General features: G+C 32.0%; 4 protein-coding genes across 10 annotated transcripts; 2 read left to right on the top strand and 2 right to left on the bottom strand.

Moving 5' to 3' along the window:
- Nucleotides 1-44: 44 nt before the first annotated feature.
- On the bottom strand, nucleotides 45-6392 carry LOC107959366 (transcription factor TGA9). Of its 4 annotated transcripts, none has more exons than XM_016895408.2 (13): nucleotides 5727-6392; nucleotides 5550-5641; nucleotides 5222-5307; nucleotides 4790-5008; nucleotides 4212-4268; nucleotides 3853-3894; nucleotides 3696-3755; nucleotides 3494-3571; nucleotides 3345-3393; nucleotides 2770-3041; nucleotides 2438-2659; nucleotides 737-882; nucleotides 45-338 (listed from the first exon to the last, which is right to left on the bottom strand). In XM_016895408.2, the coding sequence occupies exons 1-13, from the start codon at nucleotides 5837-5839 to the stop codon at nucleotides 254-256; spliced, it is 1521 nt and encodes a 506-aa protein (XP_016750897.2). In that variant the 5' UTR covers nucleotides 5840-6392; the 3' UTR covers nucleotides 45-253. The 4 variants fall into 4 exon arrangements, with proteins under 4 accessions (XP_016750897.2, XP_016750896.2, XP_040969080.1 ...); XM_016895407.2 differs by having other exon boundaries at nucleotides 5222-5310; nucleotides 5727-6391; XM_041113146.1 differs by lacking the exon at nucleotides 4212-4268 and having other exon boundaries at nucleotides 5727-6386.
- Nucleotides 6393-11143: 4751 nt separating this feature from the next.
- Nucleotides 11144-15950, top strand: LOC107959365 (transmembrane 9 superfamily member 5). 4 transcript variants are annotated; one of them, XM_041113145.1, is made up of 8 exons: nucleotides 11145-11378; nucleotides 12080-12120; nucleotides 12513-13101; nucleotides 13202-13333; nucleotides 13851-14007; nucleotides 14093-14129; nucleotides 14277-14577; nucleotides 15398-15950. In XM_041113145.1, exons 1-8 carry the CDS (start codon nucleotides 11221-11223, stop codon nucleotides 15612-15614), a joined length of 1632 nt encoding a protein of 543 aa, XP_040969079.1. In that variant the 5' UTR covers nucleotides 11145-11220; the 3' UTR covers nucleotides 15615-15950. The 4 variants fall into 4 exon arrangements, with proteins under 4 accessions (XP_016750894.2, XP_016750893.2, XP_040969079.1 ...); XM_016895406.2 differs by having other exon boundaries at nucleotides 11150-11378; nucleotides 13199-13333; XM_016895405.2 differs by having other exon boundaries at nucleotides 11144-11378; nucleotides 14093-14577.
- An 896-nt stretch (nucleotides 15951-16846) lies between these two features.
- LOC107959363 (protein BIC2) lies at nucleotides 16847-17541 on the top strand. The gene has a single exon (XM_016895401.2). The coding sequence runs from the start codon at nucleotides 16847-16849 to the stop codon at nucleotides 17276-17278; it is 432 nt and encodes a 143-aa protein (XP_016750890.1). The 3' UTR covers nucleotides 17279-17541.
- A 116-nt stretch (nucleotides 17542-17657) lies between these two features.
- On the bottom strand, nucleotides 17658-19068 carry LOC107959364 (protein FD). Its single transcript, XM_016895402.2, has 4 exons — nucleotides 18701-19068; nucleotides 18378-18455; nucleotides 18233-18262; nucleotides 17658-17992 (listed from the first exon to the last, which is right to left on the bottom strand). Exons 1-4 carry the CDS (start codon nucleotides 18881-18883, stop codon nucleotides 17927-17929), a joined length of 357 nt encoding a protein of 118 aa, XP_016750891.1. The 5' UTR covers nucleotides 18884-19068; the 3' UTR covers nucleotides 17658-17926.
- Between the last annotated feature and the right edge of the window lie 8810 nt (nucleotides 19069-27878).

Below are 27878 nucleotides of genomic sequence, written 5' to 3'. Positions count from 1 at the left end.
GAGCAATAGTGCTATATTATATTGTATACATCATTAAAAATAAATAAAATAATAAAAAATAGTTCCATAATGCACATTAAAATTAATTTTTACAAAGGATTTAAAAACTTACCTCATCTAAATTAAGTAGCTTTCATAAATTTTCATTTTGCATGCCTACATATGGCATGTTCCTTGTCAATTTACATGACTCTTACTGCTTATTTATTGGCTGCCTAATTGGAATCTCCATTTCTTTTCTTTTCTTTTTTCATCAAAAGTTTGAGAAATGATTCTGTGATTGTTGCACCATCTGCAAGTCTGTTGTTTGGCATGAATGGTCATCACTGATCAAGACCCTACATCATTTGAAATGATAAAAAGAGTAACAATATTACATTTAATTACACATAAATTAAATTATAGTAAAGGGAAAAGAAACATACACAAAATCAAGTTAATATTTTGGATGTCAAGAAAACCATGAATCGTTCTATATTAATTTCACGGGCGCAGGGTGACTTGCGTCGTTCCGCCCCTTAAAGTAAAAAATTATATATATACATCCTTTAAAAATTTTAAAATTTTAAATTTTAATAAAATAAAATTATACTTTAATTTTTTTAAAAATAATAAAAATTTGATTTAATTATCTAAAAATTATAAACTAGAATATAATTTAATTTCGGTCCCTTAAAAAACTTTTCCTTCCTATTCTTTGAATATTAAATAAATGATAATAAAAATAAGATCTTACTCAGGAGGTCCATGGGGTGTCCAAAGAGAACTAAGTACTCGTAATCGTTGATTATACTCTCCGATCACCAAAAAACATCGAGCTGTTTGTCTAACGGTCAATATCCGAGGCAATTGGTGAAGAATTTGCTGTCTTAAATTATCAGCCTACAGTTATGAGCTAGTTTAATTCATTAAATCAAACAAAAATGGAATAAATGAGCAAGATTAAGTCGTCCATCCAACCGAAGAAAAAAAATGCACAACCAACAAAATTTAAAGAGCTCTTACCGCAATGCCAGAAGATATACATGCCAATTCAATTGCACGAAGATTTAAAATTTTGTATCTTTTTAAAAATACTAATCAATGAGTTTAGTTGGCTAAATATAAATTTTTTTACTTGAATTTCATTTTAGGTGTACTTAAATTTGACTTTAATATTCAATTTGGTACTTAAAATTTATTTTGATCTAGTTAGACACCTGAATTTAATTTTTTGGTTCAAATTGGCATATGAATTTGACTTTTTAATCCAAATTAGTACTTCGTTATTTGAATCAATTTAAACCAAAAAGCCAGCTCAAGTACCTAATTGGATTAAAAAAAATTTTAAGTACCAAATTGAACCTTAGGCCAAGTTTAATTAGGTACCTAATTAAACCTAAAAAAAATCCTAAGTACCAAATTGAACATTATGACCAAATTCAGATACCAAAATGTATATTTACCTAATTCAGTATTGCGAATCTATACATTCCTCTTCAAAATTTCAGCCAATCATAAAAAAAATTGCTAAAAGGAGGGTTTTTATTTCATCATACATACATCACTATCAAACCACTTTTTGATAGAAATATTTATAGATTAAAAAGGAAATCATCAAATCCATAGCTTTCAACAGATATCATTATCAATGAGCTTCTTTTACATGTATAATTACCCATAAAATACAAACAAAACAGAAAGAGGGCATCGCCATAGACGTGGCAAAGAGTAATTAGGCAGTTTAATTAAAGGAAAAAAAAACATAAAACCATAATTTTTTTATATAAAAATAACGTAATCCACGGAACTAAATATATTGAAATTTAAATTCAAAATCCATTAAATATTACTCTAAATTCATCTATATTTACTATTTTTTTAAGTGTTTATTTAAATTGATATCACTCTTTGAATTTGATTAAAATATTATCAAAAATTAATTTTTTTACAAAATATTATCACTAAAATATTTTAAAATACTTTTATATAAATTCTAAAAATTATTTATATAATAAAATTTAAACTTAAAATACTTGACTTTTAATATTTTAACTTTATCTTTTCGGCCAGAAGTTAATTTTATATTTATAAATAAATTTATTAAATAAAAATTTTCACCCGTATATATGAACACTGATGTCAAAACGAAATCCATAATAATTAATCGGCCAAATTTAAATGAATACATACAATGTAAGCGATTAAATTCTTCACCTTTCCCGCATATATAGCAAAAAGTTGCGGCGCAAATGAAGAAAGATGTGACGTATAATATATTATTGTATATGTGTTATTATTATAAAAACTAAAATGAAATATCTTCAAAACAAAATAAATAAATGAAATGAAATGGACAATAAAGGAGCAATTGAACTACGTAATAGAATATCGTGTACTTGCACTCTCGTGTGCGGGCAACATAGGGTTTAGTGGTGGTAATATGAGTAGGAAATACCTGGTGAAGGAAGCCTTCGAGATTGGCAAGCTTGCTTAAGGCAACAGCCATTTGTTGCATTTCGTGGATGACCGGACCACCAGCAATGGAGTCGATTAGAGAGTGGTAGAGCTGTTCAAGGCCTAGGGTGAGTGCCTCTTCTGCTTGTTGTGAAGAATGTTGGAGATTGCAAATCCCCATCACTTGATGTTCTGTTAATGGGTCTAGTTGTGATACTAGCATCTGACCAGTTATTCCCCAACCCATTTTAGCAAATATGCATTGTTAATTAAAGAATCTTAATTTACGTGGAAGATATTAAAAAAAAAAGAGTAGATTTGGGAAGTTCAAACCTTGATGAGCTCAGAGGGCCTAAAATCACCTATCCAAACAAAGCAGCGCTCCACCGGCGTCATCCACATCCCGGTTATAAGGTGTAAAACATCGGATTTTGCAGCTGCTTCTTTCAACCGGAAAAGTTTATCATAATGTGAAATGTAACCGTCGACGATGGTCTGAAGATCGGTGTCGGGAAGGTGAGCATGTAACCCAGTTCTAAGCTCCGACAAGTGCCTGTGATCATCTTCTAACCATCTTGAATATTCCATGTCAAACCTTGCAGCTCCTACACGAAGACAACCCCAACTTTGAGTTCTTTGTGTTTCATAAAAGAGGATTGTCTTAGTTTTTGATGGAACAGTTAAATTAAATCAGATCAGTTTTCTTTAACAAATTTCCAAAATCGACTAAAACTTTGAGTAATTGAAAATAAATTGCAACCATAAAGTAAAAGTTGTGAAAATTGCCATTAAATTAATAAAATAATCATATTAAAATATGGGGCAAAATTATAGTAAGGACGTAAATGATAAAGTCCTTTTTTGGTAAAAGAATAGCACAAAATTAACTAATCTTCTTAGAAACTTACCTGAGCTGATATTTCCGAAAGCAGCAGCACACCCACCCACGAAAAATCCCTATCACCCAAAACCCAGAGATCTAAGCTCATATATATAAGCCCACAATCATAGGAATTAGAAAAGAGAAAAAAGGAAGTAGTAAAAAACAAAAGAAAACCCGGGATCTTGTTCTCTGCAGATCTTGTTCAAGTTGAGCTAGCTTTATTCTACTTGATTCTAGTTGCTGAACGTAAGCCTGTTTAACAATATCAAAACAAAACTAGTTTCTTAATTAGTTTACAGTCACCTTAACAAAAAATTATTTAAAAAAAAACACATGCAAATGTTTCCGCATGTCATCTTTTTCCATGTTATATAACCTTCTTTCTAAGACGGCTTTTTCTTGCAGCTTCTCTGTTTTGAGCTAAACGTCTTAGTGTCTGAAATAAAGAAACAATATGAAACATATTTAACTCATTGTTAGAAGTATTAAGAACAAAAAGAAGATTGGGGTTTTTTATTTTATTGTTTGGGTACCTTAGCATCTAGCTGTTTGTCAGAAGAAGATGAACCTCTTCCCTGCAACATTATGAAAAAGTGTATGTATTACTAACAGATGGATAAATGAAGGGAAATTATACCCGTTTAAAATAATTTTATAATAAATGAAAAAAATGGATAAAAGTGATAAAGAGAAGCGGTAGTCGGTGGTTTAAAAGATTCTTATCAAGAATAGAAAGAAGCTGGCCAGGAAAATGAGAGCATTTGGCAGTTGGTAAGCTGGGAAACTATAAAAAAGAATTTTTCATATATATATAAACATAATTAACAAAGATGCTAGTAACTACTATAGAATATTTGGAAGAAGAAAATTATAATAATTAGAGAGATCTCACAAAGTTTCTGGGAAGAGTTGCTGATTGCTGATTGTTATGTGATTCTTGTTCTTGTAACTGCAGGTATTCATGAACATGATAAGGGTAGCAAATTAAATCATCAAAATCTGTCATTTCAATTTTAGGTTTGTCTTGGGCGTAGGTTTTCTTCTCTCTTTTTTTACCCCCTAATTCCAGGACAAGACTTTCAAGACAGATTTGTAGAGCATGTAAACATGAAGTTTGTTTGTGAGATATAGGGACTGAGATTGAGAGATGGTTTTATAGTTAAAAAAAGAAAAGAAAAGTGAGTGCAGATTCTCTCTTTGGTTTCCAATGGGTTGTACAGCTCTGCTCTCTCTAATTTTCATGTCAGATATTCATCAGAAAATCGTTCAGGACTCAGGAAAACTGTAACCCTTTGATTCTCTGTATTGGGATCTGTGCCTTTGTTTATTACAAAAATATGCTTAGAGAAAGAGAGAGAAAAGGATAAAAACAGTAACAATAACAAAAAAAGAAAAAAAGATTCCTGAATTGGTGGGGGGGAGATTATTAGTAGTATTAACTATTAAGCATGAAACTATAGTTTTAAGCACCTTTTCTTGTGCAGCTGATTGATTCAGTGATGAGATATCACTTGCCATCTCTAGCCGCTGTTGTTGCAGAGGCTTGTGGTTGAAAAGTTGATGATGATCTGCAGAAGAAGATGCCTTTTGACTGATAGGAGATTCTGGTTGCAGCTGGTTGCTTGGGAGAGTGTTCACTGCTGATGATGATACTGAGTCAGTGCTTTCCCCTCTTGAATTCCAACTTCCCTGGTTTGAGCCAAAGTTTCCCAGGTGAGATAGTGGGAGTCAAGGGAATAATCCCAGAAAATAATTCTTTTAAACCCTCTCTTCTCACAAGAAAAATAAGTTAGGAACTGGTTCACAGCCAAGCAAGTTCTTTTTATATAGAAATCTAATACAACTCTTGAATCCCAAGCACAAGGTCAATCAATGGGGGAGAAGAAGAGGTTAAGAAACTACTCTTGGGGTTTGCTGAAATCTCAATGACCAATTAGAAGGCAACATCTCCAGAGCAGCTGAAGAAGGTCTGCTTCTTGTGAATAAAGCTGCTGACAATCATAAAAGTAAAATCTCAGAGAATGATATATATATGTTCAAAGCCATAGAGGTTGAAGCCAAAGGCAACCAAATGATCATGGTATGGCTAGGCAGGTCTTTATTTCTATGTTAGTCACACCATAAGAGTGTCTTGACCCAGTATCATTACGGTATTGCTAATGGTAATCCCTCTCGGATACAAAGAATTTCGACAAATAAAAACGAAGGATTAGAGAGGAAAGGAACATACGTGCTTTAGCTTCATCATTTGTAAGTTCCACTCCATGAGGAACAATTGCTTCTTCTAGCTCTCCAAAACCGAAAGCAGGTCCATTTTGATGGCTGATGGATAGGAATCGACAACCCTTTAATGAGATTAACAATGCAAACATGTTGAAAGCATCAATTTCTACTGAAAAGTACATACATGAAATTACTACTAATAGGAGCATTCATTCCATGAAGAACTGCGTGATGATGGTAATTTGAAGAAGGTCCTGAGTTTGTTAAACCTGTCTTTCCAATTCTATGGTTCTCCATGCAAAGCTTGGTTCTTTAGATCATCCTCGAAACAAGAAACAGGCTGAAAATAAATATATGTTGCAGAAAAATGAAAGGGGAGAAAAATAAATGTTGGCTTTAAAAAGCAGAGGAAATGGAAAAACCGAGTTCCTACAACTTGGTTATTTAAGAGCTAAAGTTTTACTTTTTTTAAGGTGAAACACAAAGAAAGAAAGAGAGGGCAAAGAGACAAAAGATCAAAGCTTTTTCCTGTCAAAGTGAATCTACATAGAAACAAATTAAAGGGTCCAGTCCTTATCTAATACTCGTTGTATATATGATCTTCACCCTTTGGAACAATTTGATATATCCTTTGTTCATGGGTATCACTTTCTTCTGCCTTTTATCTCTACTTCTATGTGAAGAAACCAATCTGATTGAATGGCTACTCTTTTTTCTTCTTCTTCTTCCTTTAAAAACAATATTTTGGAGTCTTTTTGCTTTATTTCAACACCAATTCCTCTTCCAAATTACAGTAAATATTTGTGTGAATCAGATAGTGAAACCCTTTATTGATCTTAGTACACGGAAACTTGTCCTTGCAAATGCAGAGTCCTGACCTGACCCTGTCCCTCATCAGGGGCTGCACATCAATAACAAAATAAAAATAATAACGACTGTGAGTTTCAAACATTGAATATTAATTTGATGACCGTAATTAGAGAACTCCAGAACAAGCTAAACCCATTTTGTATATTAAATCATTGTTTTGACATTTATCAGCACACTTTGTTGATGGGTCAACATCCACTTCCCTGTCATTACCTAAACCCATGGCTACATTCAGATTTCTTTCCCTTAATGGAAATTTGTTTATTTGGGAGGGCCTCAAAGGCTCATTTCCTGACTAAATGTCGCATAAACCCCTAAGTTGAGGGATTAAATTTCATATTTTGTGAGGTTTCTGTAAAAGATTTTGGTATTTTATTAAATGTTATTAAATTTAGAATCGAATTTAACACAATTTGTTAATATTCTTTTCTTTATCTAATCTAAAATTTATGTAAAAATATTTAACTTTTTATCACTCAAACTTCATAAATAAAGGTAATTTTTCAACTTTGTCTCTAGACAGACAAATCAAAGCAAAGCTGGTCGTAATCCTAGAAGCTAAAATATTGCAGACTGTCTATATAATAACAATATTTCAACTACAGGAAATGTTTAAATTTTATTAATTAATTTATTAAAAAATTATAAATTAATAAATATGGCACTCTTCTTTCATTTCTAATTCTATTTATAAATATTTACCCCAAAAACTTATATAATTCACCAACGACATTAATAAAAAAATTTATCAACGACATTAATATTTATTTTGAATTCATACAATTGTAGGATTTATCATTAAAAAAAGTATATTTTGTATTTTTTAATAAAAATTGTAACTGTTATGTAAATATAGTGCACCTTTTTTTTATATAGAAAATTACATTAACTATTAAAAAAAATTTAGTATCATTAACTATTAATTTTAATTAGGTATGATAATAAAAAAACAGAGATAGATTTAGTTAAATTTATTATAGTGTTTCATTATTACAATTACTTCCAAAATTTACTTATTTTTAATATTACTTTCATAATTATTAAATACATTTATAATTAATTTTTAAAAATTGTCCAATATATTAAATCCTAATTGTGGGATTAAATAAAATACTAAAAGAAAATCTTATATAAATCCGTGGGATTAAATGAAATACTAGCCTAAAATATACTTTTCACAATGCTCAAGAAAGCTAGTAGCAAAGAAAGTCATCACACCAGACAGCGAAATCATTGTGAGGCAGGTTTTTGCTGAAAATTTGGATGGTGAATTTTTATTGATTACGGTTACAATTATTAGGTATTCTTTTCTATTTATAGATATTGAATTTTTTAGGATGAGTTTCAAATCCCATCAGTGAGCGATTCGCGAAGAGGATTTTATTATTAATTATCATCACATGAATTTTTTTTTTTTGAAAAACACATTAAGTTAAATATTAACACGCTTCAAATGATTCAGCTAGATTTGAGTCTCTTGTATATTTGTGGTAATTTGTTGAATTTTAAAATTTCTTTTTTTTATGAAAAATTAATTACAAAGATTTTAATATGGTTCAAAACTAATAAGCTAATGATTTGATTGAGCTATTTAGGCATTAAGAGATAAATTTCACGAAAAATAAAATGAAAGGATTGATTTAAAATTTTCAAAAATAAATTTTTGGGATTATGTTCTGGTTTTTAATTGCTGATATCAAAAGTATTACTTATCGTGCTTACAATTTTGGAATCATGCTGAAAATTTTTACTCAAAATTCACTTCCTTTAGAATTGCAATCATTCATGCGTCAACTCGTTTATTTATTTACTATAACGCTTTCCACCTAAAACACTCCTCTAATATTGTACGGACTAATTCAAACCATAGATGAAAAGAAAATATAAAAGATTTATGAGTTGTTTTAGAGACATAAAGACAAATTTGGTAATGAAAAACTTATTTTAATATAATTATCCTACTGATTGATTACCTACTGTTTCGAATTTCAAGCTCTTTTATTTTTATTTTTATGGGTTAATGATGGAATGACATAATTTTGCTTGGGTTCTCAAATTTATGCATAGGCAGTGCTAAACAAAAAACAAGAATGTTCACAAATGAGAACATTACAGACAATCAAATCCAACCAAACCAAAAGCATTAACAGACCATTTTTTTGTTTCTCACACCAACACTATGAATTCCATAATAATATGTTATATAAATATTTCATGAATTTTCTAAGACATATTACGGTTTAAAATCATGGAATAACATAAATTGTGTTTGTACTTTCAGCTGCTCCAGCTGGAGTTTGTTCATTCAACCAGCCTGTATAGCTGAAGGCTTTTTTTCATAATTCAAACGTCAAATTATGCTTATTAATTCTTTTGTGAATTTAAGTCATATACTTTAATTTAATCAATTTTAATATTTTATTTTTAAAATTTTGAAATTTCAATCTTTACCCAAATGGTATTATACATAAAGTTACAAGCTTAGTTTATGTTATTCAATTGGATTATTCTTGTTCTCTACACTTTTTGAATTTTAAAATTTCAATATTGATGCTAACTATAAACGCTAAATCTATTATCTAATTTTTTTTGTGTGTGTATGTAATATGTGAAAATAGAAAGCTAACATGATATCACAAATATGATAATTAATATATTTATCACATTAGATTTTTTAAAATGAACTTAATGGTTATAACATTGAAAATTTAAAACTCAAAAAATATAAAGCTTAAAATTGACTAAATTAAAGAAGGACTAAATCCACAATTTAAACATGGTATATAAATTAGTAGTAGAATTTAATTGAATTCAATGTACATTTCTCAACTTTTGTGTCTGGGTGAAAAAATATATTTTTACACTAATTTTGACCTAAAAATTTAGGTGTTTTTCATTGTTTCTACTACACTTTCGAAAGCCGAAACTAGTTAAGAGTTTTAACTTCATTGTGTATTGAAAAAATTCTTCTTCCACCTTTTAAGAGGTCTATATTAGCTAAAGTTTATAGCTTTCGGATATTGGAGGATCTCAACTAGAAATATTCATTAGTTGCTAAAGTTTGATTCCAAAAAATTTGTTAGGATTCACCTAAAAAATATTATATTACTCTTAAAAATAATAAAACAATTCTTTTATATTAATATTTTTATATTTTACAATTAATTTTTAGTTAAATGTTTTTAAAATCATTTAATTTAAATTCAAGTTAACTCAATTTAATCCAAAGACAAAAAAATCCTGTTCAAGCCCAGTCTAAATTAGATTGATGAAGCACCTAACTCATGAATAGATCTAATTTCAACCTCTAAAAAAAATTTAAATGTTATAATGGTAAGCAAGTTAAATTGAAAAAAAAAAGTATAGAATAAGGAGTAAGATAAATTAAATATGTATTATACTCTAAAGGTTAAAGATGATACATTATTTAGTGGATAAAATTTATAATATGCAAATTTAATTGTACTAGATTAAAATGTTTAGATATTATATCTTAAATTAGTTTGTATTTTCGTGTAATGCATGAGCCAATTGTTTATATTAATTTTATAATATTCTTTATGACATTACTTTCTGTTTAAAATCATTGATGAAATGAAAAAAGTAATATAATTACAAATTTAAAATATTAACTAATTTAAAATTTATCCTAAAAAAATTTAATATTAAAACAATACAAAAAATTCATTATAGTTTTAATATTAATTTATTATAATTTAAATGAAATTATTAATAATTTTACAGGTTATTTATTACGTATATATTGCTAAATTAATTTGTTTTTAATGTTATTTTTTTAATATTCATTTTTTATAATTTTATAATTATTTTTACTATACTTTAATCAATAAATGTAATTAATTCTTATTATATTTGAAAACATATAAATATAAATTAGTAAATATTATTACTATATGTTTTTTAAAACTATAATTTAAAAATTCAATATTGAGTAAATTTGATATTTTAGCTTTAAAACTTAATTTAATTAAATAAAATCGTAAAATGAAGAGATATTAATTTAAAATAAACTTTAAAATTAATATATAAAAAAATTAAAAATAAATCATACATTAAGACTAAGTTCAGATGCCGAAATTTTGCAAATGGATTTACTTTTTAAATTTCAATTAAGGATATCTAGGGTTTTTTAACTTTAGAGGAAAATGTTAAATAAAATATATAATTAAATAATTAATTAAAAATATATTATGTTGATTTTATTTTTAAATAAATTATTGAAATAATTATCAATGTGTGATGGTAAAATATATTATATTTTTAAGAGGCGATGTAAATTTAAACCTAATAAACTAACATTATTGATAATGACAACCACAAACTTCAAATAAAAAGAATAAAATAAACTTGAAAAATACCAAAAAAAACACTTACAAAATATTTGTCTCATAAATCAAAACTTATTATCAATTGGAAACTTTATTTATAACAACTTTAATAATAATATATACTTTTGCACATTATTTACATACAAATATACACGAATTAGTTTATCCTATCCAAATATAGTTTTTTAATTAAAAAAAAAAACGTTTCACCTGTAATGGCCATTTTCAAATATTCATTCATATTAAATAAAAAATACATATTCATTTATAATTTCATGAAATATAAAAGCAATCATTTATACTTAGCAAAAAAGAAAAAGAGTAAGACGCAGCGTTTTGATGACCACGCACTATAAGTAAACGATGCGTTTAAAGTAGCAATAAAGGATGAATCTCTTTCGTTTAACAGCTTCCGTTCCATCCCAGCTCTGACACTCAAGTCTCCGGCTTTGGGAAGAAATGAGTAAAATGGAAGCTCTGAAACTCAGTCTAATCATTATATCGCTGTTGTTAACAAATTTACGATCCATTGCATCATCACCACACAATCACGGCTACAATGTAGGAGATCACGTCCCTTTATTTGTCAACAAAGTTGGTCCCCTCAACAATCCCAGGTACTGAATTTTGAAAACTCCATCTTTACTTGAAGTTTCAATTTTCTTTCTTAGGAATTTAGTATTTTACGTGTTTCTAAGAAATGGGTATTGCTTAAACTGATGTGGAGATCAATACACTTTGATGGGTTAGCGTCTGATTTTCATTTTGTTAAGTCAACTGTCTGTAAAAGATTTTTGGGTTATGAAAGTGTAGTAGTTACTTTGTAAAAGCATGTTGAAGGGTAGGATCTGAATTATAATTAGGCAATGACCTTGTTGTTTATGTTAGTTTCCGGTCAATACTGGAACGCTCGAGCCTTTTTGGTGTTTTGGTTATTGAGATATCAATTCAAATCCCTTTAAGGCCTTTTAGTGATTAATGGTCAAAATAACTAAAATTTGAAGAACATAAGACTGACAATAGAAATAAAAAATTATTAATAATTTTGAGAATGTTGAACTTTTATTATGCAGTTAGACTTTGATGTTAGATTGGTTATCTTATAACTGCTCCGGGGGTAGAACTAGAAGTCTAGAACTTAGACTAGAGCGACTCCTTAGGACACTCTGCCTTGGGAATGAGATGAATGTTTATGGTCCTAAGTTAACATTTTGTCCTTAGCAGAAAATTTACCTCAACTGCTAATTTCCATTTCCCTTTCTGGCTACCAATTCCTTGTGGTCATACTTTTTATCCTCAAACTGTTTTTGTACTGCAGTGAGACTTACCAATACTACGAATTGCCGTTCTGTGGTCCAGGTTAGCAATAATCATCAGAATTGCTTCTTAAATTTGATATTATGCACCCTAAAGAATTTCATAACTGATTCCATGGTATAAACTTGGAGTAATGTGAACTTGGTATTTATTAACATTTTTGGTTAAAAATCAAATTATCCTACATTTACCGTGGATGAAGTTTCTGAACCAAGTTTTTCTAAATTCTGGGCCCTAGGATTTATAGTTACATTGTGGAACTCACAATATTATCACTTGAATGTTCTTTTTCTCTGCCTATGCCCCTATATCTTTTGTTTTGTTGTCTTTTTATTGACAAAAGTTAAACGGTAGCATTGAGGTTTCATCTATTCCAAATTTTGACCTTGTGTAGTTTGGAGTTTACTTGTAAGTTCACACTTTGTGGTTTGCAGACCCTGTAGTAAAAAAGAAGGAGTCCCTTGGGGAAGTTCTGAGTGGTGATCGTCTAACTACTGCTCTATATAAGTTGAACTTCCGAGAGAACAAAGTTGCAGAGACATTGTGTCACAAGAAGCTTGAAGGAGATGATGTTGCAAAATTTAGAGATGCTGTCATTAATGATTTTTACTTTCAGATGTACTATGATGATCTACCATTTTGGGGTTTTGTTGGGAAAATTGAAGAAGACAGTTGGACACTTGAGAAGAAGTCACTCAAGTATTTTCTTTTCAAACATGTACAGTTTGATGTGCTTTATAATGGAAACCAAATTATAGAAGTACATGCAATTGGTGACCCAAATCAGGTTGTTGATATAACAGAAGATGTAGGAGTTGATGTTCAGTTCACTTATTCAGTCGTCTGGAATACCACATCAGCTGCTTTTGATACCAGAATGGATAGATATTCAAGGGCTTCATCCCTCCCAATCCACCTGAAAATTCATTGGTTTTCATTCATCAACTCAGTTATCACTATTATGCTATTGATAGGATTACTTACTTTACTTTTCATGCGGCGTCTGAGGAATGACTTGAGAACGTAATATGCCTTTTGTTATTGTTTACAATGCTGACTTATTTTAGACCTACAAAGTTGCTTTTTTGTACTTTGAGGCTAAGTTTCAATGCACGAATAGCAGGTTTTCAACTGGAGATGAAGAAGATGACAAGGAGGTTGGTTGGAAATATATTCATGGTGATGTATTTAGATATCCTCGAAATAAGTCCTTGTTTTGTGCTGTCATGGGCGTGGGTACTCAGCTGCTAACCTTGTAAGCCACTCACTATTTTTCTCCTATCTGCTTGGCGTCTTCTTCATATTTATTAATTACTTGCTGATTTCTGATAAGTACAACAAGAAAAAACAAAGTCTTCTCCACTTCATGTGGTTGGCTAACGACATACGATTTGTATGATACATGCACTAGAATCAGCTGCCTCTTGCTGATTAATGACATATTTAATTAAACTAAACCTTATTCACCTTCATATTCTTCCTTTTCCTCTTCCTTTTGCACCTTCACGTTGCCTTCTGTTTCTACAACTTATTTACACTTTCATATCAGTGGCATCTGTCCTCATAAAGTGTAACTTGGATGCTTTCTCTATGGAATCATTATTGCATATTTATGATACTTTAAAAGAATTGCCGTTATAGAATGTAGTTTTAAAATAAAATCAGATTCAAAAGTTCTTCCTTTCTTGATTTTCGTGGTGTTATGCTAAGTTTATTGATTCTCAGTATCAAAATTTAAGTTTTCCTTTTAACACTGTTGGGTTTCCTTTCAGAGTTTGCTCCTTATTTGTGTTGGTGTGTCTTGGAATTCTCTATCCCTACAATCGTGGAACACTATGCACTGCGCTTGTCATTTTATATTCTCTGACATCTGTAGTTGCTGGATACACTACAGCTTCCTTCCACTGTCAGTTTGCTGAAACTGGATGGGTATGTTTTTAATATTATCTAATGTTGCACACACTAAAGGAGCCTTTTTGGCTTGTTTGTTAAATAAGAACTGTCGGATTTTCAGGAAAGGAGTGTCCTGCTGGCTGGAATCATGTATGCAGGTCCCTTGTTTGTGATTAGTTCCATTCTTAATGTGGTTGCTGTATCTTATGGGGCCACTGCGGCACTCCCTTTTGGCACCATCATGGTTATCGTTCTCCTATATGCTTTTCTCACCATTCCATTACTTGTGTTGGGTGGGGTGATAGGATACCTCTTTAGGTCCGAGTTTCAGTCACCTTGTGCTACTAAAAGATACCCGAGAGAGATTCCTCCATTGCCTTGGTATCGAGATACTCCTTGCCAGATGTTTCTTGGGGGTTTCTTACCATTTAGTGCTATCGTCCTTGAGTTACAACATTTATATGCGAGCTTGTGGGGATACAGGATATTCACTCTTCCCAGCATTTTGTTTATTATGTTCATCATCCTCATCCTGATCACTGCAATATTAAGTGTTGGTTTGACATATATTCAGCTATCCGTGGAAGATCATCAATGGTGGTGGAGGTATGTTATGTTGCAATTTTATATGCATGGACATTCACACACATGAATATGCACAGTGAATGCAACTATGGGGTTGATTATGGAGGTTAGTGTCTAGGTTTCTTACCTCATATTAATAGGACTCGTGATGATATGAGATCTCACAGATCTCATGATTTTGCAATGCAATTTTTGATTGCTGCCTACCTTTTTGGAAAGTTTGCAGCTCTTATGCACAGGTAGGATTTTATGTGTTTAGGACCTATGTTACTTAGAATTCATTTCTTTTTTGAAGTAAACATTTTTGACACACATTTGGACACGGGTCTTGGGATATGATCCTCTGAGGACAGTCCTCCATTCTTGGAATCTTGGAAAAAAGTGTACATACCCATTTTGAGCACAGACCTATGCCCAACATTCACATCCAAATTCAAGTAACATAGTTTAGGGCTAGTCAATGTTTAAAACTGGCTTCAAAATCTCAATCTGCTGGGCTTTTTTTAGTTAGTAGAAATCTTGTATTACAGATACTTTCAAATAAAATTTCAATTTTTCTTCAAGAAAAGCCCCTATACAAAAAAAAAAAGGGAAACTTGTTGGTTTTGTTGTATCTATTCAAAGTCTAGGAGCAAAAAAGTGGGGGTCTTTTTAACAACATATGGTGCTGTTGTTTGTTGGAATTTTTCCCATTTTTTCCTTCCACTTTCTGCTTCCTGGAACTGGCTAATGTAGCTCGGCTTCATTTTTGGAAATAAGTGCTTCATTCGTTTTTTTCCCCCTATAATTCCCCTTGCATTGCCATAACATTTCAAACACTTGGTGTTTTGGCTTGATGCAGATCTGTGTTTTGTGGGGGCTCAACCGCTATTTTTATGTTTGCTTATTGTATCTACTTCTACACAAGGTCAAGCATGAGTGGCTTATTGCAGTTCTCATTTGTTTTCGGCTACAATGCCTGCATGTGCTATGCATTCTTCTTGATGCTTGGCACAGTAGGCTTCCGTTCTTCCCTTATGTTCGTTCGCTACATTTACCGAGCTGTTAAGAGCGAATGACTCTGCCTCTGTTCATGTTCATGGGAATGGCATAACTTTCTTGTCTTTCTGTCATGGTGCCATCACTGGAACCCCTTTTCTTGCTAACCATATTATAAAAATCGAGAAAGAAGAAGACATGGAAAGATTGTGAAGATTGTGATATGAACAAATATTTCATCTTTGGTATGAGAGAAAATCATGGCTAACGTTTGATGCAAATTTCCCTATTGTTCCCTCTCTTGGTTAAGAATTGTTTGCAGTTCTTCATTTATCTGTATAACAATTATGTGTACATTATCCACAGGTTTATCATTTTTTTGCTGAAGAAAGAATTAAAACATATTTTCCCTTTAATGGATGATTTCTTATGATATAAAGCAACCATGCTTTATATATGATGCATAAGCCTTTCTTCTTGCAAACTTGATAAAACTTAGAAATTTATTATGTCTATTTGTTTGACATTGTTTATTCTGTTTTAATGTTTTAAGGTTATTGAGGATATCAGTCTCAGTATTTAACTAGTAATTCAATTTGGGCCTTGAACAAGGGCTTTACGATCTCAGGTTAGCCTGATTTGAATATTTTTAATAGAACAGGCAACGAAATCTAACTCGGTCCACATATCAGAAGATAAATTGCAAAAGCATCAACCGTCCAAAACGGAATCTGGTAAAATAAATTCCTAAATATAAAAAAATATTTACAGAGGTGGTTTTTTTTTTCTCAAAATTCCTCCATACAAAATAAAAATATATTCAACAAAATATATACAATAAAAAGTTGAAGAAATTTCAAAGGTGAAAATGTAAAAGAAAATATCTGAACCTAGTTTTGAGTCTGTCCACATCTTTAGCAAAGGAGAAAATCAAGCATATGTGATGGTGAGCTGAGTTTTGAACCTCAAAAAGCACTCTAAAATCCAATACACCAAACCCCATTGGAGGCCCCCATACATTGATTGTCGACCTTTCACCTTTTCTTTTAAGGCATAAATAAAATAAGTAGGAATAAATCAAAGCCAATATCTTTCCTAATCAACTCCACAACTCAAAGCCACACAATTGTAAGACTCTTAGCTTTGATGAAACGTTTGTGCATTGAAAGCCATAGAAAGCCATCATTTGGTGACGTGCACTTCAATTCCCCCACACCCATTTGCTTGCACCAAGACCCATCTTATATATATAACCCTTCTACACTCTCTCCCTTTTGTGCACTTACATCACCACCACCATCATCAAGCTAACATGTCTAGCATTAGTCCCAGTTCCCGGAATCATAATCCGTCGAAGCCCGTTAGCGTCCGCCGGGTTTCCAACAATATGCCTGGTTTAGGACATGAAGAAGAAGATGTCATGTTGTTGCATGACAAGTCTTATAGTTGCAGTAACGGGGGTGTTCTACAAGGGTCAGCTTTGGTTCCTAGAGGGCATTGCAGTGATGGAAATGACAAGGATTCGGGACGTGAAAGGCTTAAAAGACACCGAGAAGAGGTTGCAGGACGAGTTTTGGTACCAGATAAATGGGGTAAAGAAGAGTTGCTTAAAGACTGGATGGATTATTCATCGTTTGATTCATTGTTAGCTCCCACTGGACTTGCTTCAGCTCGTAAAGCGCTTATGACTGAGGGAAGAAGGAGTAGTTCTCAACGGTTGATGAGGATTCAAAGTATGTGTTGAATTATTTGATGTTGATTTTCTGATATTATTATTGGGGCGAGAGCTTTATCTGTTTCGGATCATAAAGTCTGTAAATCTCTTTAACTGGCCACTGTTTTTAGGTGCTAATATGAAGTTTGATTGATAAAAAATGTTTATGCTGTTTTTAGCATTTGCACTCTATCAATCCATTACTGCTGAGATCTGATTACTGAGTCAGCCATATTTATCTCTCTTGATTGTAAAATATGCTTATAAATATATATATATCTTTCTTTTCTGAATGATGAACTCAAAAGAGATTAAAACTATTGCAGCTCCTAACGTTGTATACTTTTCTCAAGAACCAAGTGAATCATGATTCTAGCTATTAGGATATAATTGAAACCATGTTTTTTTACAGGCAATAGTAATATATAAATTATCAAAAACTTTACAGTAGCGTGATCTATCTTTAGCTCACTGCAAATCTAGTTATCTTTATTTTGAAAGCCAGGTCGACTGAAGGCACAAAAAAAGCTTTTCTTTATATATATTTGATGTGTAACGGAGATCCTATAATGTCTTTAAAAATGAAACTATGTCATCCCGTGTTGTTACTCGGTCTCACCACCAACATTGATCTTGATGAGCTTAAACCTCCTCATTAGTCTCCATATATAGCTACTCCTATGTGTGCAGTTCTTCCGATTCTAAACACTGCTTTGCCTTTTTCCCTTGCATCACTTCTCTTTCCTGTACATACAATAGAAGAAATTAATACAATTACCCTTTTAGCATCTGGTCTGAATTTAAAACTTTAAACAATTTAAAATTTAATCGATTTGAGATAACACTGGTATAATACATGATGATGCAAAAAAAGGTGATTGTTTACAAGATTTAGACAATATTGATAATTGGAGGGATGCATTTCTTTCCTTTGAAAAGTTTGATATATGGATATTAAGTTCACTGGACATATAAAATCAGTACCTCTGGGAGTCTCTCAGCTGCTGCAGCTTCCTGATCCACATGCAAGATGAGAAAGGCCAAAAATCAGTAAGTAATACATAGCAAATAAGGAAAACATTGTATATTTTCTCAGTTTCTTGCCAAGAAGAAACATGGGGTCTCTCACCAGGGAAAGTAATTTCTTTAAATGTGCATTCTCATTTCTCAATTGCTCCACTTTTTCTTCCAGAAATCTTGTATGCTCCTCAAAACAAGATCGCAGCCTTAGTATAGGAAAACAGTTACATCTGTGGAAATTAAAATCGTAAGAACTAAGTTCCCGTTTCAGCTCTACTAATAAAACAGGAAAAAGAAAGGAAGAATTGTAATTTTCTACTAGTATGCTTGCATATATATACATGCTGCCTGCTAGATATGACTGTATGGAACAACTTGGCTAAGTTTGGGGCTGTATTCTAGATTCTACTACTACTGCACACACACATGCACCTGAGATCTGGCTCGAGATTTTGCAGCTGCAATTCTGTTTTTGATCTTATTCTTCCTCTTCTTTTGCTCAGCCTCTTCAATGGCTTCTTGTATATTGTTCCTCCCTCTCTTGTAAACAGGTAAATCATTCATTACGAGCAACTCTCCACTTCCTGAAGGTGCGTCTGCAGCCAAAACCTGCATTCGAGACCTATATGGGAACCCTAATGGATTAATTAAACACCCTCCATTTCTGATAATCTTATTCTGATCATTTAGACGACAAGAAGAAGATCCAGTTTCTTTCACGACATTATGAATCCCTATTTCCTGCTGCTGTGGTACACTGTTGTAGGTTGCACTAGGAATTTGCTGCTTTCTTGCGGCTGTTCATCTTCTGGTTTCTCAACTTTGACATCATTCATTAACAATAAAATCAATTCATCAGAGTCTGGTATTCCACCAAGTAAACTAGCCCAATCCAATGAGTTATCACCCATTATTCTCCCTTAATCACCAAAGTTATACAAAAATAAAAAATAAAAATTCAGATAGTTTAATTGCCAACTAATTCATAAACTATGCGCGCGCATATATATATATATATTGTGATCAAGTCATAATTGCTGAGAAATTAAAAGTACATAAATTTTTTATCTTTGCAAGACCTTGAGTGTCATGATTAATCGAAGAAGTTAGCCAAAAGTTAAGATTTTTACTAGGAAAAATGAAAATAGCAATTTGAGTTAGTATCATGTCAGTAATATCGTTTGAGTTAAAAAGGCTAACAACAAAACACTGTGAGGATTGTTGTTTGTACTCTAAAGCACAACAGGTTAATGTTACAAAGATTCGAATGAATGTCGGTGTAACACCCCTAACCCGTATCCGCTGTCAGAACAGGGTTTCGGAGCATTACTACCATTTACAGATCACTAAAAAAATTTTAAATACTTACCGATTCAATGCATCATATAAATAAATATATTATCATTCAATCAACAGTTTGACACTTGTATAAGCATCAAACAGCAACATTATTAATATACTTGCACATATCTCATATAAATTCAACATTGATATATCTATTTTCTCGACATATCGCACTTGAGTTTAATAATAGTCTCAACTTACATAATTTCCTTGTATCAACATATCAAAGATAATCATATATGTACATGTCATGAAACATATCATGCTTTTACCGTTTCTTCATAAGCATATATCATTCATTTCATTATATAAATATTTCATGCTCCACCATTTCCATATATTTTATGTATATTTATTCCGGTAATAGCTTATATCAAACTTAATATAAATTATATTCCATGTACTTATACTTATTTCGTTTATCTATCTTCATAATTATTTCATATAACCATTCGTCATCTGATACATATTATCTGAATATCAATTGTTCAACAGATGTTAGAGCGTCTCCCATCCACGGTCTTATTTATCTTTGACATGATGCCATAGTGTCTTTCAACCATGGTCTTGTTCATTTCATATCAGGTTGCCATGGTATCTTTCAACCATGGTCTTACACATTTCATATCAGGCTGCCATGGTATCTTTCAACCATGGTCTTATACATTTCATATCAGAGAGCACACTCCTGCGAACCTCATCCTTACAGTGGGATTACCAGTCCAGGCTAAATCCCCTGTAATATAAACTCATAGAGCATTGTCGGGATTACCAGTCTAGGCTAAATCCCCTGCAACGACAATTACTCTAATGAGCTTGGATCTGAATTACCAGTCCAGGCTAAATTCAGACCCTAATTCGGATTACCCGTCCGGGCTAAATCCATTTTACACGTATTCTTCGGGAGGGCTATATCAGAATAGGATCACCCGTCTGGGCTAGATCCTTTTTACTGTCAATTCCTTTTCAGAGATCCATCGAATTTTCCTTTCATTCAACTGGGATTTATTTTTAATTTATATCGAGTATTATCAATATTTCATCAAATATCATGAATTGAACATTCAAATCATATTTTCATCACATAACCACATATTTCAAGTATTTAAAATACAATTCAAGTTACACAAACTTACCTCATTGCTTGTTTGTGTTTATAATTTCATTAATCCGATATCTTTTCTTTTCCACGATCAAGTCTCATATTTGAGTCGTCCGGATCTTTATAAATAAATTTGATCATCATTTTCATTCATTTCATCTTCTAATGCATTTAATTAATGCTCTAGGCAAAATTACCATTTTGCCCCTAAACTTTTAATTAATGACGATTTCGTCCTTAGGGTCAGGAAAATAAAATTCTTGCAATTTAATCCTTATTTCCAGCCATTATTCTCATATATATTGATAACAGTCCATGAATTCTATAAAATATCAGAATTTTCCATAATTTCAACACTTTTCAATTTAATCCCTAAAACATGTTTTCCCCCGATCTTGAACTAAATTAATAATTTTATTCAATTTTGTAATTTAAATAATAAAATAATCCATTTCATGCAATTTGGTCATTTCTAACATTTTTACAAAATTACCCATAAAGTTTTACTTTTATTCAATTTAGTCCCTAAGCCTAAAATATGCAAATTAGCCATGCTTAATGAATATTCATATATGTTTTCCTCCTCCTCCTCTCCATTCCACATCCTTGATGTATGTAGCACACTTGTAAGTAACATTATCTATACTCTTTATTATTTACTTTTATGAATATTCAAGTTGTCCATCTGTGTCATAGTCACTAAATTATTTATATCTGGAGCTATAGGACTCAAAATTAAGATCCACTAATTTTCCCTGAAACTAGACTCATATATCTTCTTACCATAAAATTTTCAGAATTTTTGGTTTAGTAAATAAGTACAGTTTATTCTTTAAAGTTACCCCTATTCTGCTGTCTGACAGTTGTGACCCTTCTTCACTAAAAATTAATTATCTCCTTGTACAGAATTCGAATGATGTTCATATTTATTTATATTGAAAATAGACTCATTCAGGATTATAAACATATAAATTTAAGCCCCTAATTATTTCTATCCAATTTTTTATGATTTTCCAGAGTCAGAACAGGGGAACCCAAATTCATTCTGACCTTATCTCACAAAATTCATTATATCTCATGATTTACAAATCCATTACTTACACCGTTTCTTCTATAAGAAACTAGACTCAACAAGATTTAATATAATATTTTATTCATCCTATAATTATATTTATACAATTTTTGGTGATTTTTCAAAGTTAGACTACTACTGCTGTCCAGAACTGTTTTAGTGCAAGATATTAATTATGTTATAACACCCTTATTTTCTTTTTCTACACCATTTCTCATCACTTTCTCTTATTTTCTCTTCACTAACATATCAAGAACATAGGACCTTACGTAAGAAAACTCTACTATAACATTATTTCCATGCTTTGTTAATAATAACAAACTTAAAAACATATTGAAATCTTGATGTACTTACCTTTTCTTATTGACTTCAATCTTTAACTTGATTTTTCTCTCTCTTCCAGCTTCGATTTCTTGAATCCAACTTGATATTCTTGCTCCCCATCATCTCCTTGCTATCTTTCTCTCTTGATGGCTATGGAAAATCTTTCAATTTTTAGGTGAAAATAATGAATTTTTGGTGGAAGGACTAAATTGTAAAGAAAGCAAAACTTCTTTTCTTCTTCTTATCTTACGTTAGTTTGCATGGGAAAGGAAATGTGTTGATAATTCTTCATCTTTCCTTCCTTTTATACTAAATAAATAATAATATAATAATAATAAACATCTCATAAAATATTAATAAAATAATATTTATCTAATTAATTAATTTAAAATATCATCAACATAATCATTACATTCTAGAATTCTCTCTCTTACTAATGGACCATTTTGCCCTTCATGATCTTTTAGAATTCCATCCTTGAGTCATAACTTAATTTGGTAAAATTGCGATTTAGTCCCTCATAATTTTTTACCTATTCAATTTGGTCCTAATTCATCAATTTTTCTTGGTTTCTAGATCATTCCACCCTTAAAATATTTGCACCGTTAGTCCTTCAACTTTTTTATATTTACACTTTAACCCCTTAATTTTTGAGTATTTACTATTGTGCAACAAGACTTTTCTCATCTTTGCAATTTAATCCTTTCTTGAATTAATATACCATAATATACTTCTCAATATTGACATCACTCAAAAATTCCCTTTTTGTCACTTTATTTCCTTATTTTACTATATCACGGATAATATTTTACTGTAAAAATTTTCGGGGTATTACAGTCGGATTTGAATACATCTTGAATATGAGTATATTTAATTTTTTCCCAAATCTTTCAATATATTTGAAGAATTATATTTCTGTACTCATATTTTAATATGTACCAAACAATCATCTAATAAAACAATGCAATTTTATACAACGAGCCAAATCTACATAAAAGAGAATATTAGTTTAAATTGAAAAAAAGAATAATCATAATATGATACCAACAATTATCAAATCTCAATCAGATTTGTAAACAGGCCAATTTTCCCGGGCCCAAAGAAGAACTAAAACACAATAAAAAATAAAAATTAAATGTCCTTTTACAGTCCATCAATCCCAAAAATTACTACAATGGCCCATAGTCCCTTTACAAAAACCAATCCCATGATCCAAAGACTAACCCAATACCCAAAATGAGCCCAAACGGCCCAAATACTAAACAAATAGACGGGCCACAACCAGGCAGCAGCCCCAGCCTCCGTACCCTCCAACAGCCACGCCCGTGCCCCGTACTCCGTACCTACAAACGAATGAGGCAAACACAGCAGAAAATACAAATAAAGAACACATATTGTATTTTGATTATTCTTATTTATTTTTTGTCCTCTTTCTTTTCGGGTATAAAGCCAGATTTTAATCTTTGTAATCGGTTACACACACAAAACAGACATCATTCGCATATTGAATACAAAGAAAAAGCAAAGAAAGGTGATTTCTTTTATCGCTTTCATTCTTTGAGTTTTTACAGATATTTCGTCGATTTCGTTTCAATATTGTTTTTTAAAAAAAATAAAAGAAAGAGGGAAGACGAAGCCTTACCTTGCGAAAGTGCCATGAGTTCCATCAGCTTCGTTGAAATCAGAGTATAGAAGGGATCCCACAGTCGAAATAGTCGTCCTTTGAAGCCCGAATCTGTTTGTCTCTGCTGATAGACGCAGATCGACGCTTAAGGGGGAGTTCTAGGGTCAAACGAGAGGGAGATAAGAGGGGCTAGGGTTTGGAGGAATGAAAATCTGGCATAAAAAGGGGGTTTTATATGTGTGGGAACGACGTCGTTTGAGGCTTACTACCGTGGTCTTAAAACGACGTCGCATAAGCCTATTCGACCCGACCCGGTTCTTTGCCCTTGGGATTCGCGCATTTTCGCGGTGAGGGGATATTTGCGCGCCAGACCCTCCCCTTTCGCATGCGTGGTCGATCGCGTCCAATTAGTCCTGTTTCACCTTTTTTAATTTGGACTTGTAGTTTGCGCTTTGTAACAGCCCAATTTTGGGCCTAGTAGGACAGTGGTTTCGGGACCACTATTTCGAGGCCAGAGAAAATTATTTTAGTATTATTTTATGTGTTATAATATAATTTTATAAGTGCATGTAAATTTTGGTAAGTTAATTTTAGCAATTTCTAGTCTAATTTCGAAAAAGGACTAAATCGCGTAAAAGGTAAAAGTTGTGTTTTAATACCTAAAGGTGTTAAATTGCCTTGTATCTTAAATTGGGGGTATTTAAAGTGAAATTAGGCCATTGAAAGTGTGATGGCCGGCCATGGGAGACAAATTTGTTGAAAAGTCAAAATTAGGTGAAATTTGGTCACTAATTTTGACTAGTTTTATTATTAACAAATCAAAAAGAAAAAGCTATCATTTTTCTCTTCTCCTTCACCGAAATATGCAGCAAAGAAATGGCTTTGAAGCTGGAAAATTTCAGCAACATTTTTCCCTTGCTTGTAAGTGATTTTAATGTCTTTGCTTGATGATTTTTACATTTTTGGAACCCCTAAAGCATGAGCTTTCATATGAGGGGTCTATTTTGTAAAATGATGAAGAGTCTAGGGTTTTGCCATGAGAGTAAATGTGTTGTTTGCTGTGTTTTTATAGAAGATTATGAGTCCTAGTTGTCTAATAAACAACTTTTGTGAAAGAAATTGCATGAAAACACCTTAAAAAGGGCTAGATTGCTAAGTTGTAAAATGAGTTGTAAATGTGTGAAATAGTTGAAATTATGAGTTGCTATAGTTATGAAAATGGTTCATCTAGACTCAAGGAGTAAAGAAATGTGATAAAAATTATTTTACGAGCCTAGGGGTAATTTGGTAATTTTGGCAAAATATAGGGGCAAAATTGTAAAAATTGCCCAAGTGTGTCAATTGAATAATTTTATCAGTACATTATTTTAATAAGTTGAATGTGATATTTTAGATGATGAAAATCGAGATTTGGACCTAGAACGGAAAGAAATTGATTAAGGGATAATTACGTCTTTTTTTTCACCTTTGTGGTATCGAGGTAAGTTCATGTGTAAATAATGTAGCATAATTGTTATTTTTAAGTTATTGATGTTAAATATATGATATGCTGATTTTTATCATGAAATATATGCTTTGTGGTTATTTTCGAATAAAATGCAAGTTATGTGTATTATCTGTTAAATATAAAGTGCTATCGAGTATTGGTTTCGGTATTTTACGGAAGATGGCAAGGAGATGTGTTCGAGGAAAATCCCGTTTGAACCTTAGGAATAGATTAGGATACAAGTGACATGTCACTAGGATGGTTGAGCATCCGAACTCGTTGAGTTGAGTTCGAGTTCACTTATGGATGCGAATGTTCGAACTCGTTGAGTTGAGTCCGAGTTCGTGAGATGTAACTAGGCATCCGAGCTCGTTGAGTTGAGTCTGAGTTCACTTATGGATGTGAACGCCCGAGCTCGTTGAGTTGAGTCCGAGTTCACTTATGGGCGGGTTACATGGTAGCTTGGCTACATATGTGGCACTTATGTGCAAACTTTCCATGTATCCGAATTATATTCCGATGTGTTCAACGGGTAAAATTCTACTCAAATGGAGTAATACTCGAGATGAAAGGGACGTATTGGTAAATGTTGTGAAATGGATACTTTGAACAGGTATGTACTTAACCCTCGGGTTGAAAACTCGACATAACAACAATATGGTAAGATGATAAATGAAAATGTGATATGAATGTCTCGGTGATGATTATACAAACGATGTTGTATTAATTTTGTGAACAATGATCATGAATGAGTAATTTAGCCTTGACAGATTTGAGTTACTGCAGTAGTGTAACTTTAAAAATACACTAAAAATAGTGGAAAATGAGTTAGAGGCAGAATAAGATATGGGATTAAAGCTTAATGAGTCTATTTTCACATGAAAGAAACAGGGGAAGAAAAAGATTCCATATTGTGTGATATTTGAATTCTTGTGAAACAGGGTCTGAATGAATTTGAGATCCCCTGTTCTGACTTTAGAAATTCACTAAAAATTGTACAAAAATTATTAAGAGTCATAACTTACATGCATGGATTCCTTATTGAGTCTATTTTTAGGGGGAATAAACGCCATGGTCGTTGGAATTTTGTACAGGGAGAAATTTGGTCTGTAGTGCACAGGGGTCAGAGTGGTCATACCCTGAAATAGGGGAGACTTTAACTAATACACTGTACTAATTGGCCCAACCAAAAATTCTAGAAAAAAATTAGTTAGTAGAAATATGAGTCTAGTTTCAAGAGAAATAGACGGGAACATTATTCGAGTCTTGTACTATGAGATAATTGAACTTTAGTACAGAAGGGTCGGAACTGTCAGACAGTGAATCAGGGGTAACTTTAAGGAATAAACTGTATTATTTGGCTTAACCAAAAATTCTGAAAATTTTATGAAAGAAAGGAAAATAAGTCTAGTTTCAGGGAAAATTAACAGAACTTAATTCGGAGTTTCGTAGCTTTACATATAAATAATTTAGTGACCATTGCTCAGAAAGACAGCTTATAGTGAACTTGAGAATATGTTGTAAACATTGATAAAACAAGTTAATGAGTGCTTATTGTTTTCATATGAACTTACTAAGCGAAAGCTTACCCCCCTCTTCTTTCCCATGTTTTCTAGAGTTTCCAGGTTAGCTCGGGTTGGAGGCCGTCAGAGATATTATCACACTGTCAAGCTAACGCTATTGGTGTAGTGGTTTCAAGTACTTTGAGCCTATGGCATGTATAGGAGTTTAAATATTAGAGTATGTGATATGGCTTTAACCATATGTGTTGGCCTATTTTGATTATGGGGTTGTAAATCTATTTTAATTATGCATGCATGTGCTATGGTATTATGTGATGAGTTTATAATGATTATAGTATGAATTTGGTAAAGATGTGAGTAAAATCTATGATATCTATTACATGTGAAATTGCCATAATCATGACATGTTAGGAATGTTTAAGTACCTAATTTTGCCATGTTGTATGTTATTGTATAAGTATGTGTGTATCTATTGTGAGTGTGACAAAATGGCTTGGAAAATAGCCTTGTATTTGTCCAGGTTTTTGGACATAGGTTTGGGACACGGACGTGTCCCTAGCACACGGGCGTGTGCTCTATACCGACACGGGCGTATGAAGCCTTGATGCAAGAGATTTTCTAAGTTTTTCATGAGTTCTCGGTTGGGTCTCGAACCACTCTAGATGTATGTTTTGGGCCACGTAAGCCCGTATATGGGACAGATTGTATGTGAAAATAAAAGTTTCTAATTATTTGAGATTTCATGGCCTTGTTTAGTATGGAAGTGTTAGTAAAAGTCAGGTAGCACCTCGAACCCCGTCCCGGCGTCGGATGCGGGCGAGGGGTGTTACAGCACTTATTCGCAATCGGATCCGCGCCTAAACGCAGCACTTTGGGATATGGTATATTACCAGTTTTAGTCCCTATATATTCGAGCGCGTTAAGCTTTAGTCCTTCTTCTAATTTCAGTAACTCATTTTATTAATTAATTGTCCTTTTAGTTTTATTTTTGTTTCAATTGAGTTTTCTTTTTATTTTTTTTCATTATTTTCCGCATTTGTATTCTTTGAAACCCTTTTATTTTTGAAAATTTACTTATTATTCACCATTTAATATATTATCTTGGAGTATTTTATTAAGTTTTGCACGGTCTTAT

Source organism: Gossypium hirsutum, chromosome A05 (genome assembly GCF_007990345.1).
Source record: "Gossypium hirsutum isolate 1008001.06 chromosome A05, Gossypium_hirsutum_v2.1, whole genome shotgun sequence".
NCBI classification, from domain to species: domain Eukaryota; kingdom Viridiplantae; phylum Streptophyta; class Magnoliopsida; order Malvales; family Malvaceae; genus Gossypium; species Gossypium hirsutum.
This window is presented reverse-complemented; position numbering and strand designations above follow the sequence as displayed.

Coding starts and splice junctions, on each gene's coding strand:
- LOC107959364 (XM_016895402.2), bottom strand. CDS start 18,883: ATGCAGGTTTTGGCTGCAGACGCACCTTCAGGAAGTGGAGAGTTGCTC. Junction 18,456..18,700: donor AATCTCGAGCCAGATCTCAG/GTGCATGTGTGT, acceptor TCTTGTTTTGAG/GAGCATACAAGATTTCTGGA. Junction 17,993..18,232: donor CAGCTGAGAGACTCCCAGAG/GTACTGATTTTA, acceptor TTGTATGTACAG/GAAAGAGAAGTGATGCAAGG.
- LOC107959363 (XM_016895401.2), top strand. CDS start 16,847: ATGTCTAGCATTAGTCCCAGTTCCCGGAATCATAATCCGTCGAAGCCC.
- LOC107959365 (XM_016895404.2), top strand. CDS start 11,221: ATGAGTAAAATGGAAGCTCTGAAACTCAGTCTAATCATTATATCGCTG. Junction 13,102..13,198: donor CTGAGGAATGACTTGAGAAC/GTAATATGCCTT, acceptor ATGCACGAATAG/CAGGTTTTCAACTGGAGATG. Junction 14,008..14,092: donor AGTTTGCTGAAACTGGATGG/GTATGTTTTTAA, acceptor TCGGATTTTCAG/GAAAGGAGTGTCCTGCTGGC.
- LOC107959366 (XM_016895407.2), bottom strand. CDS start 5,839: ATGGAGAACCATAGAATTGGAAAGACAGGTTTAACAAACTCAGGACCT. Junction 3,756..3,852: donor ACAAACAGCTAGATGCTAAG/GTACCCAAACAA, acceptor TCTTTATTTCAG/ACACTAAGACGTTTAGCTCA. Junction 3,042..3,344: donor TTTCGGAAATATCAGCTCAG/GTAAGTTTCTAA, acceptor GTCTTCGTGTAG/GAGCTGCAAGGTTTGACATG.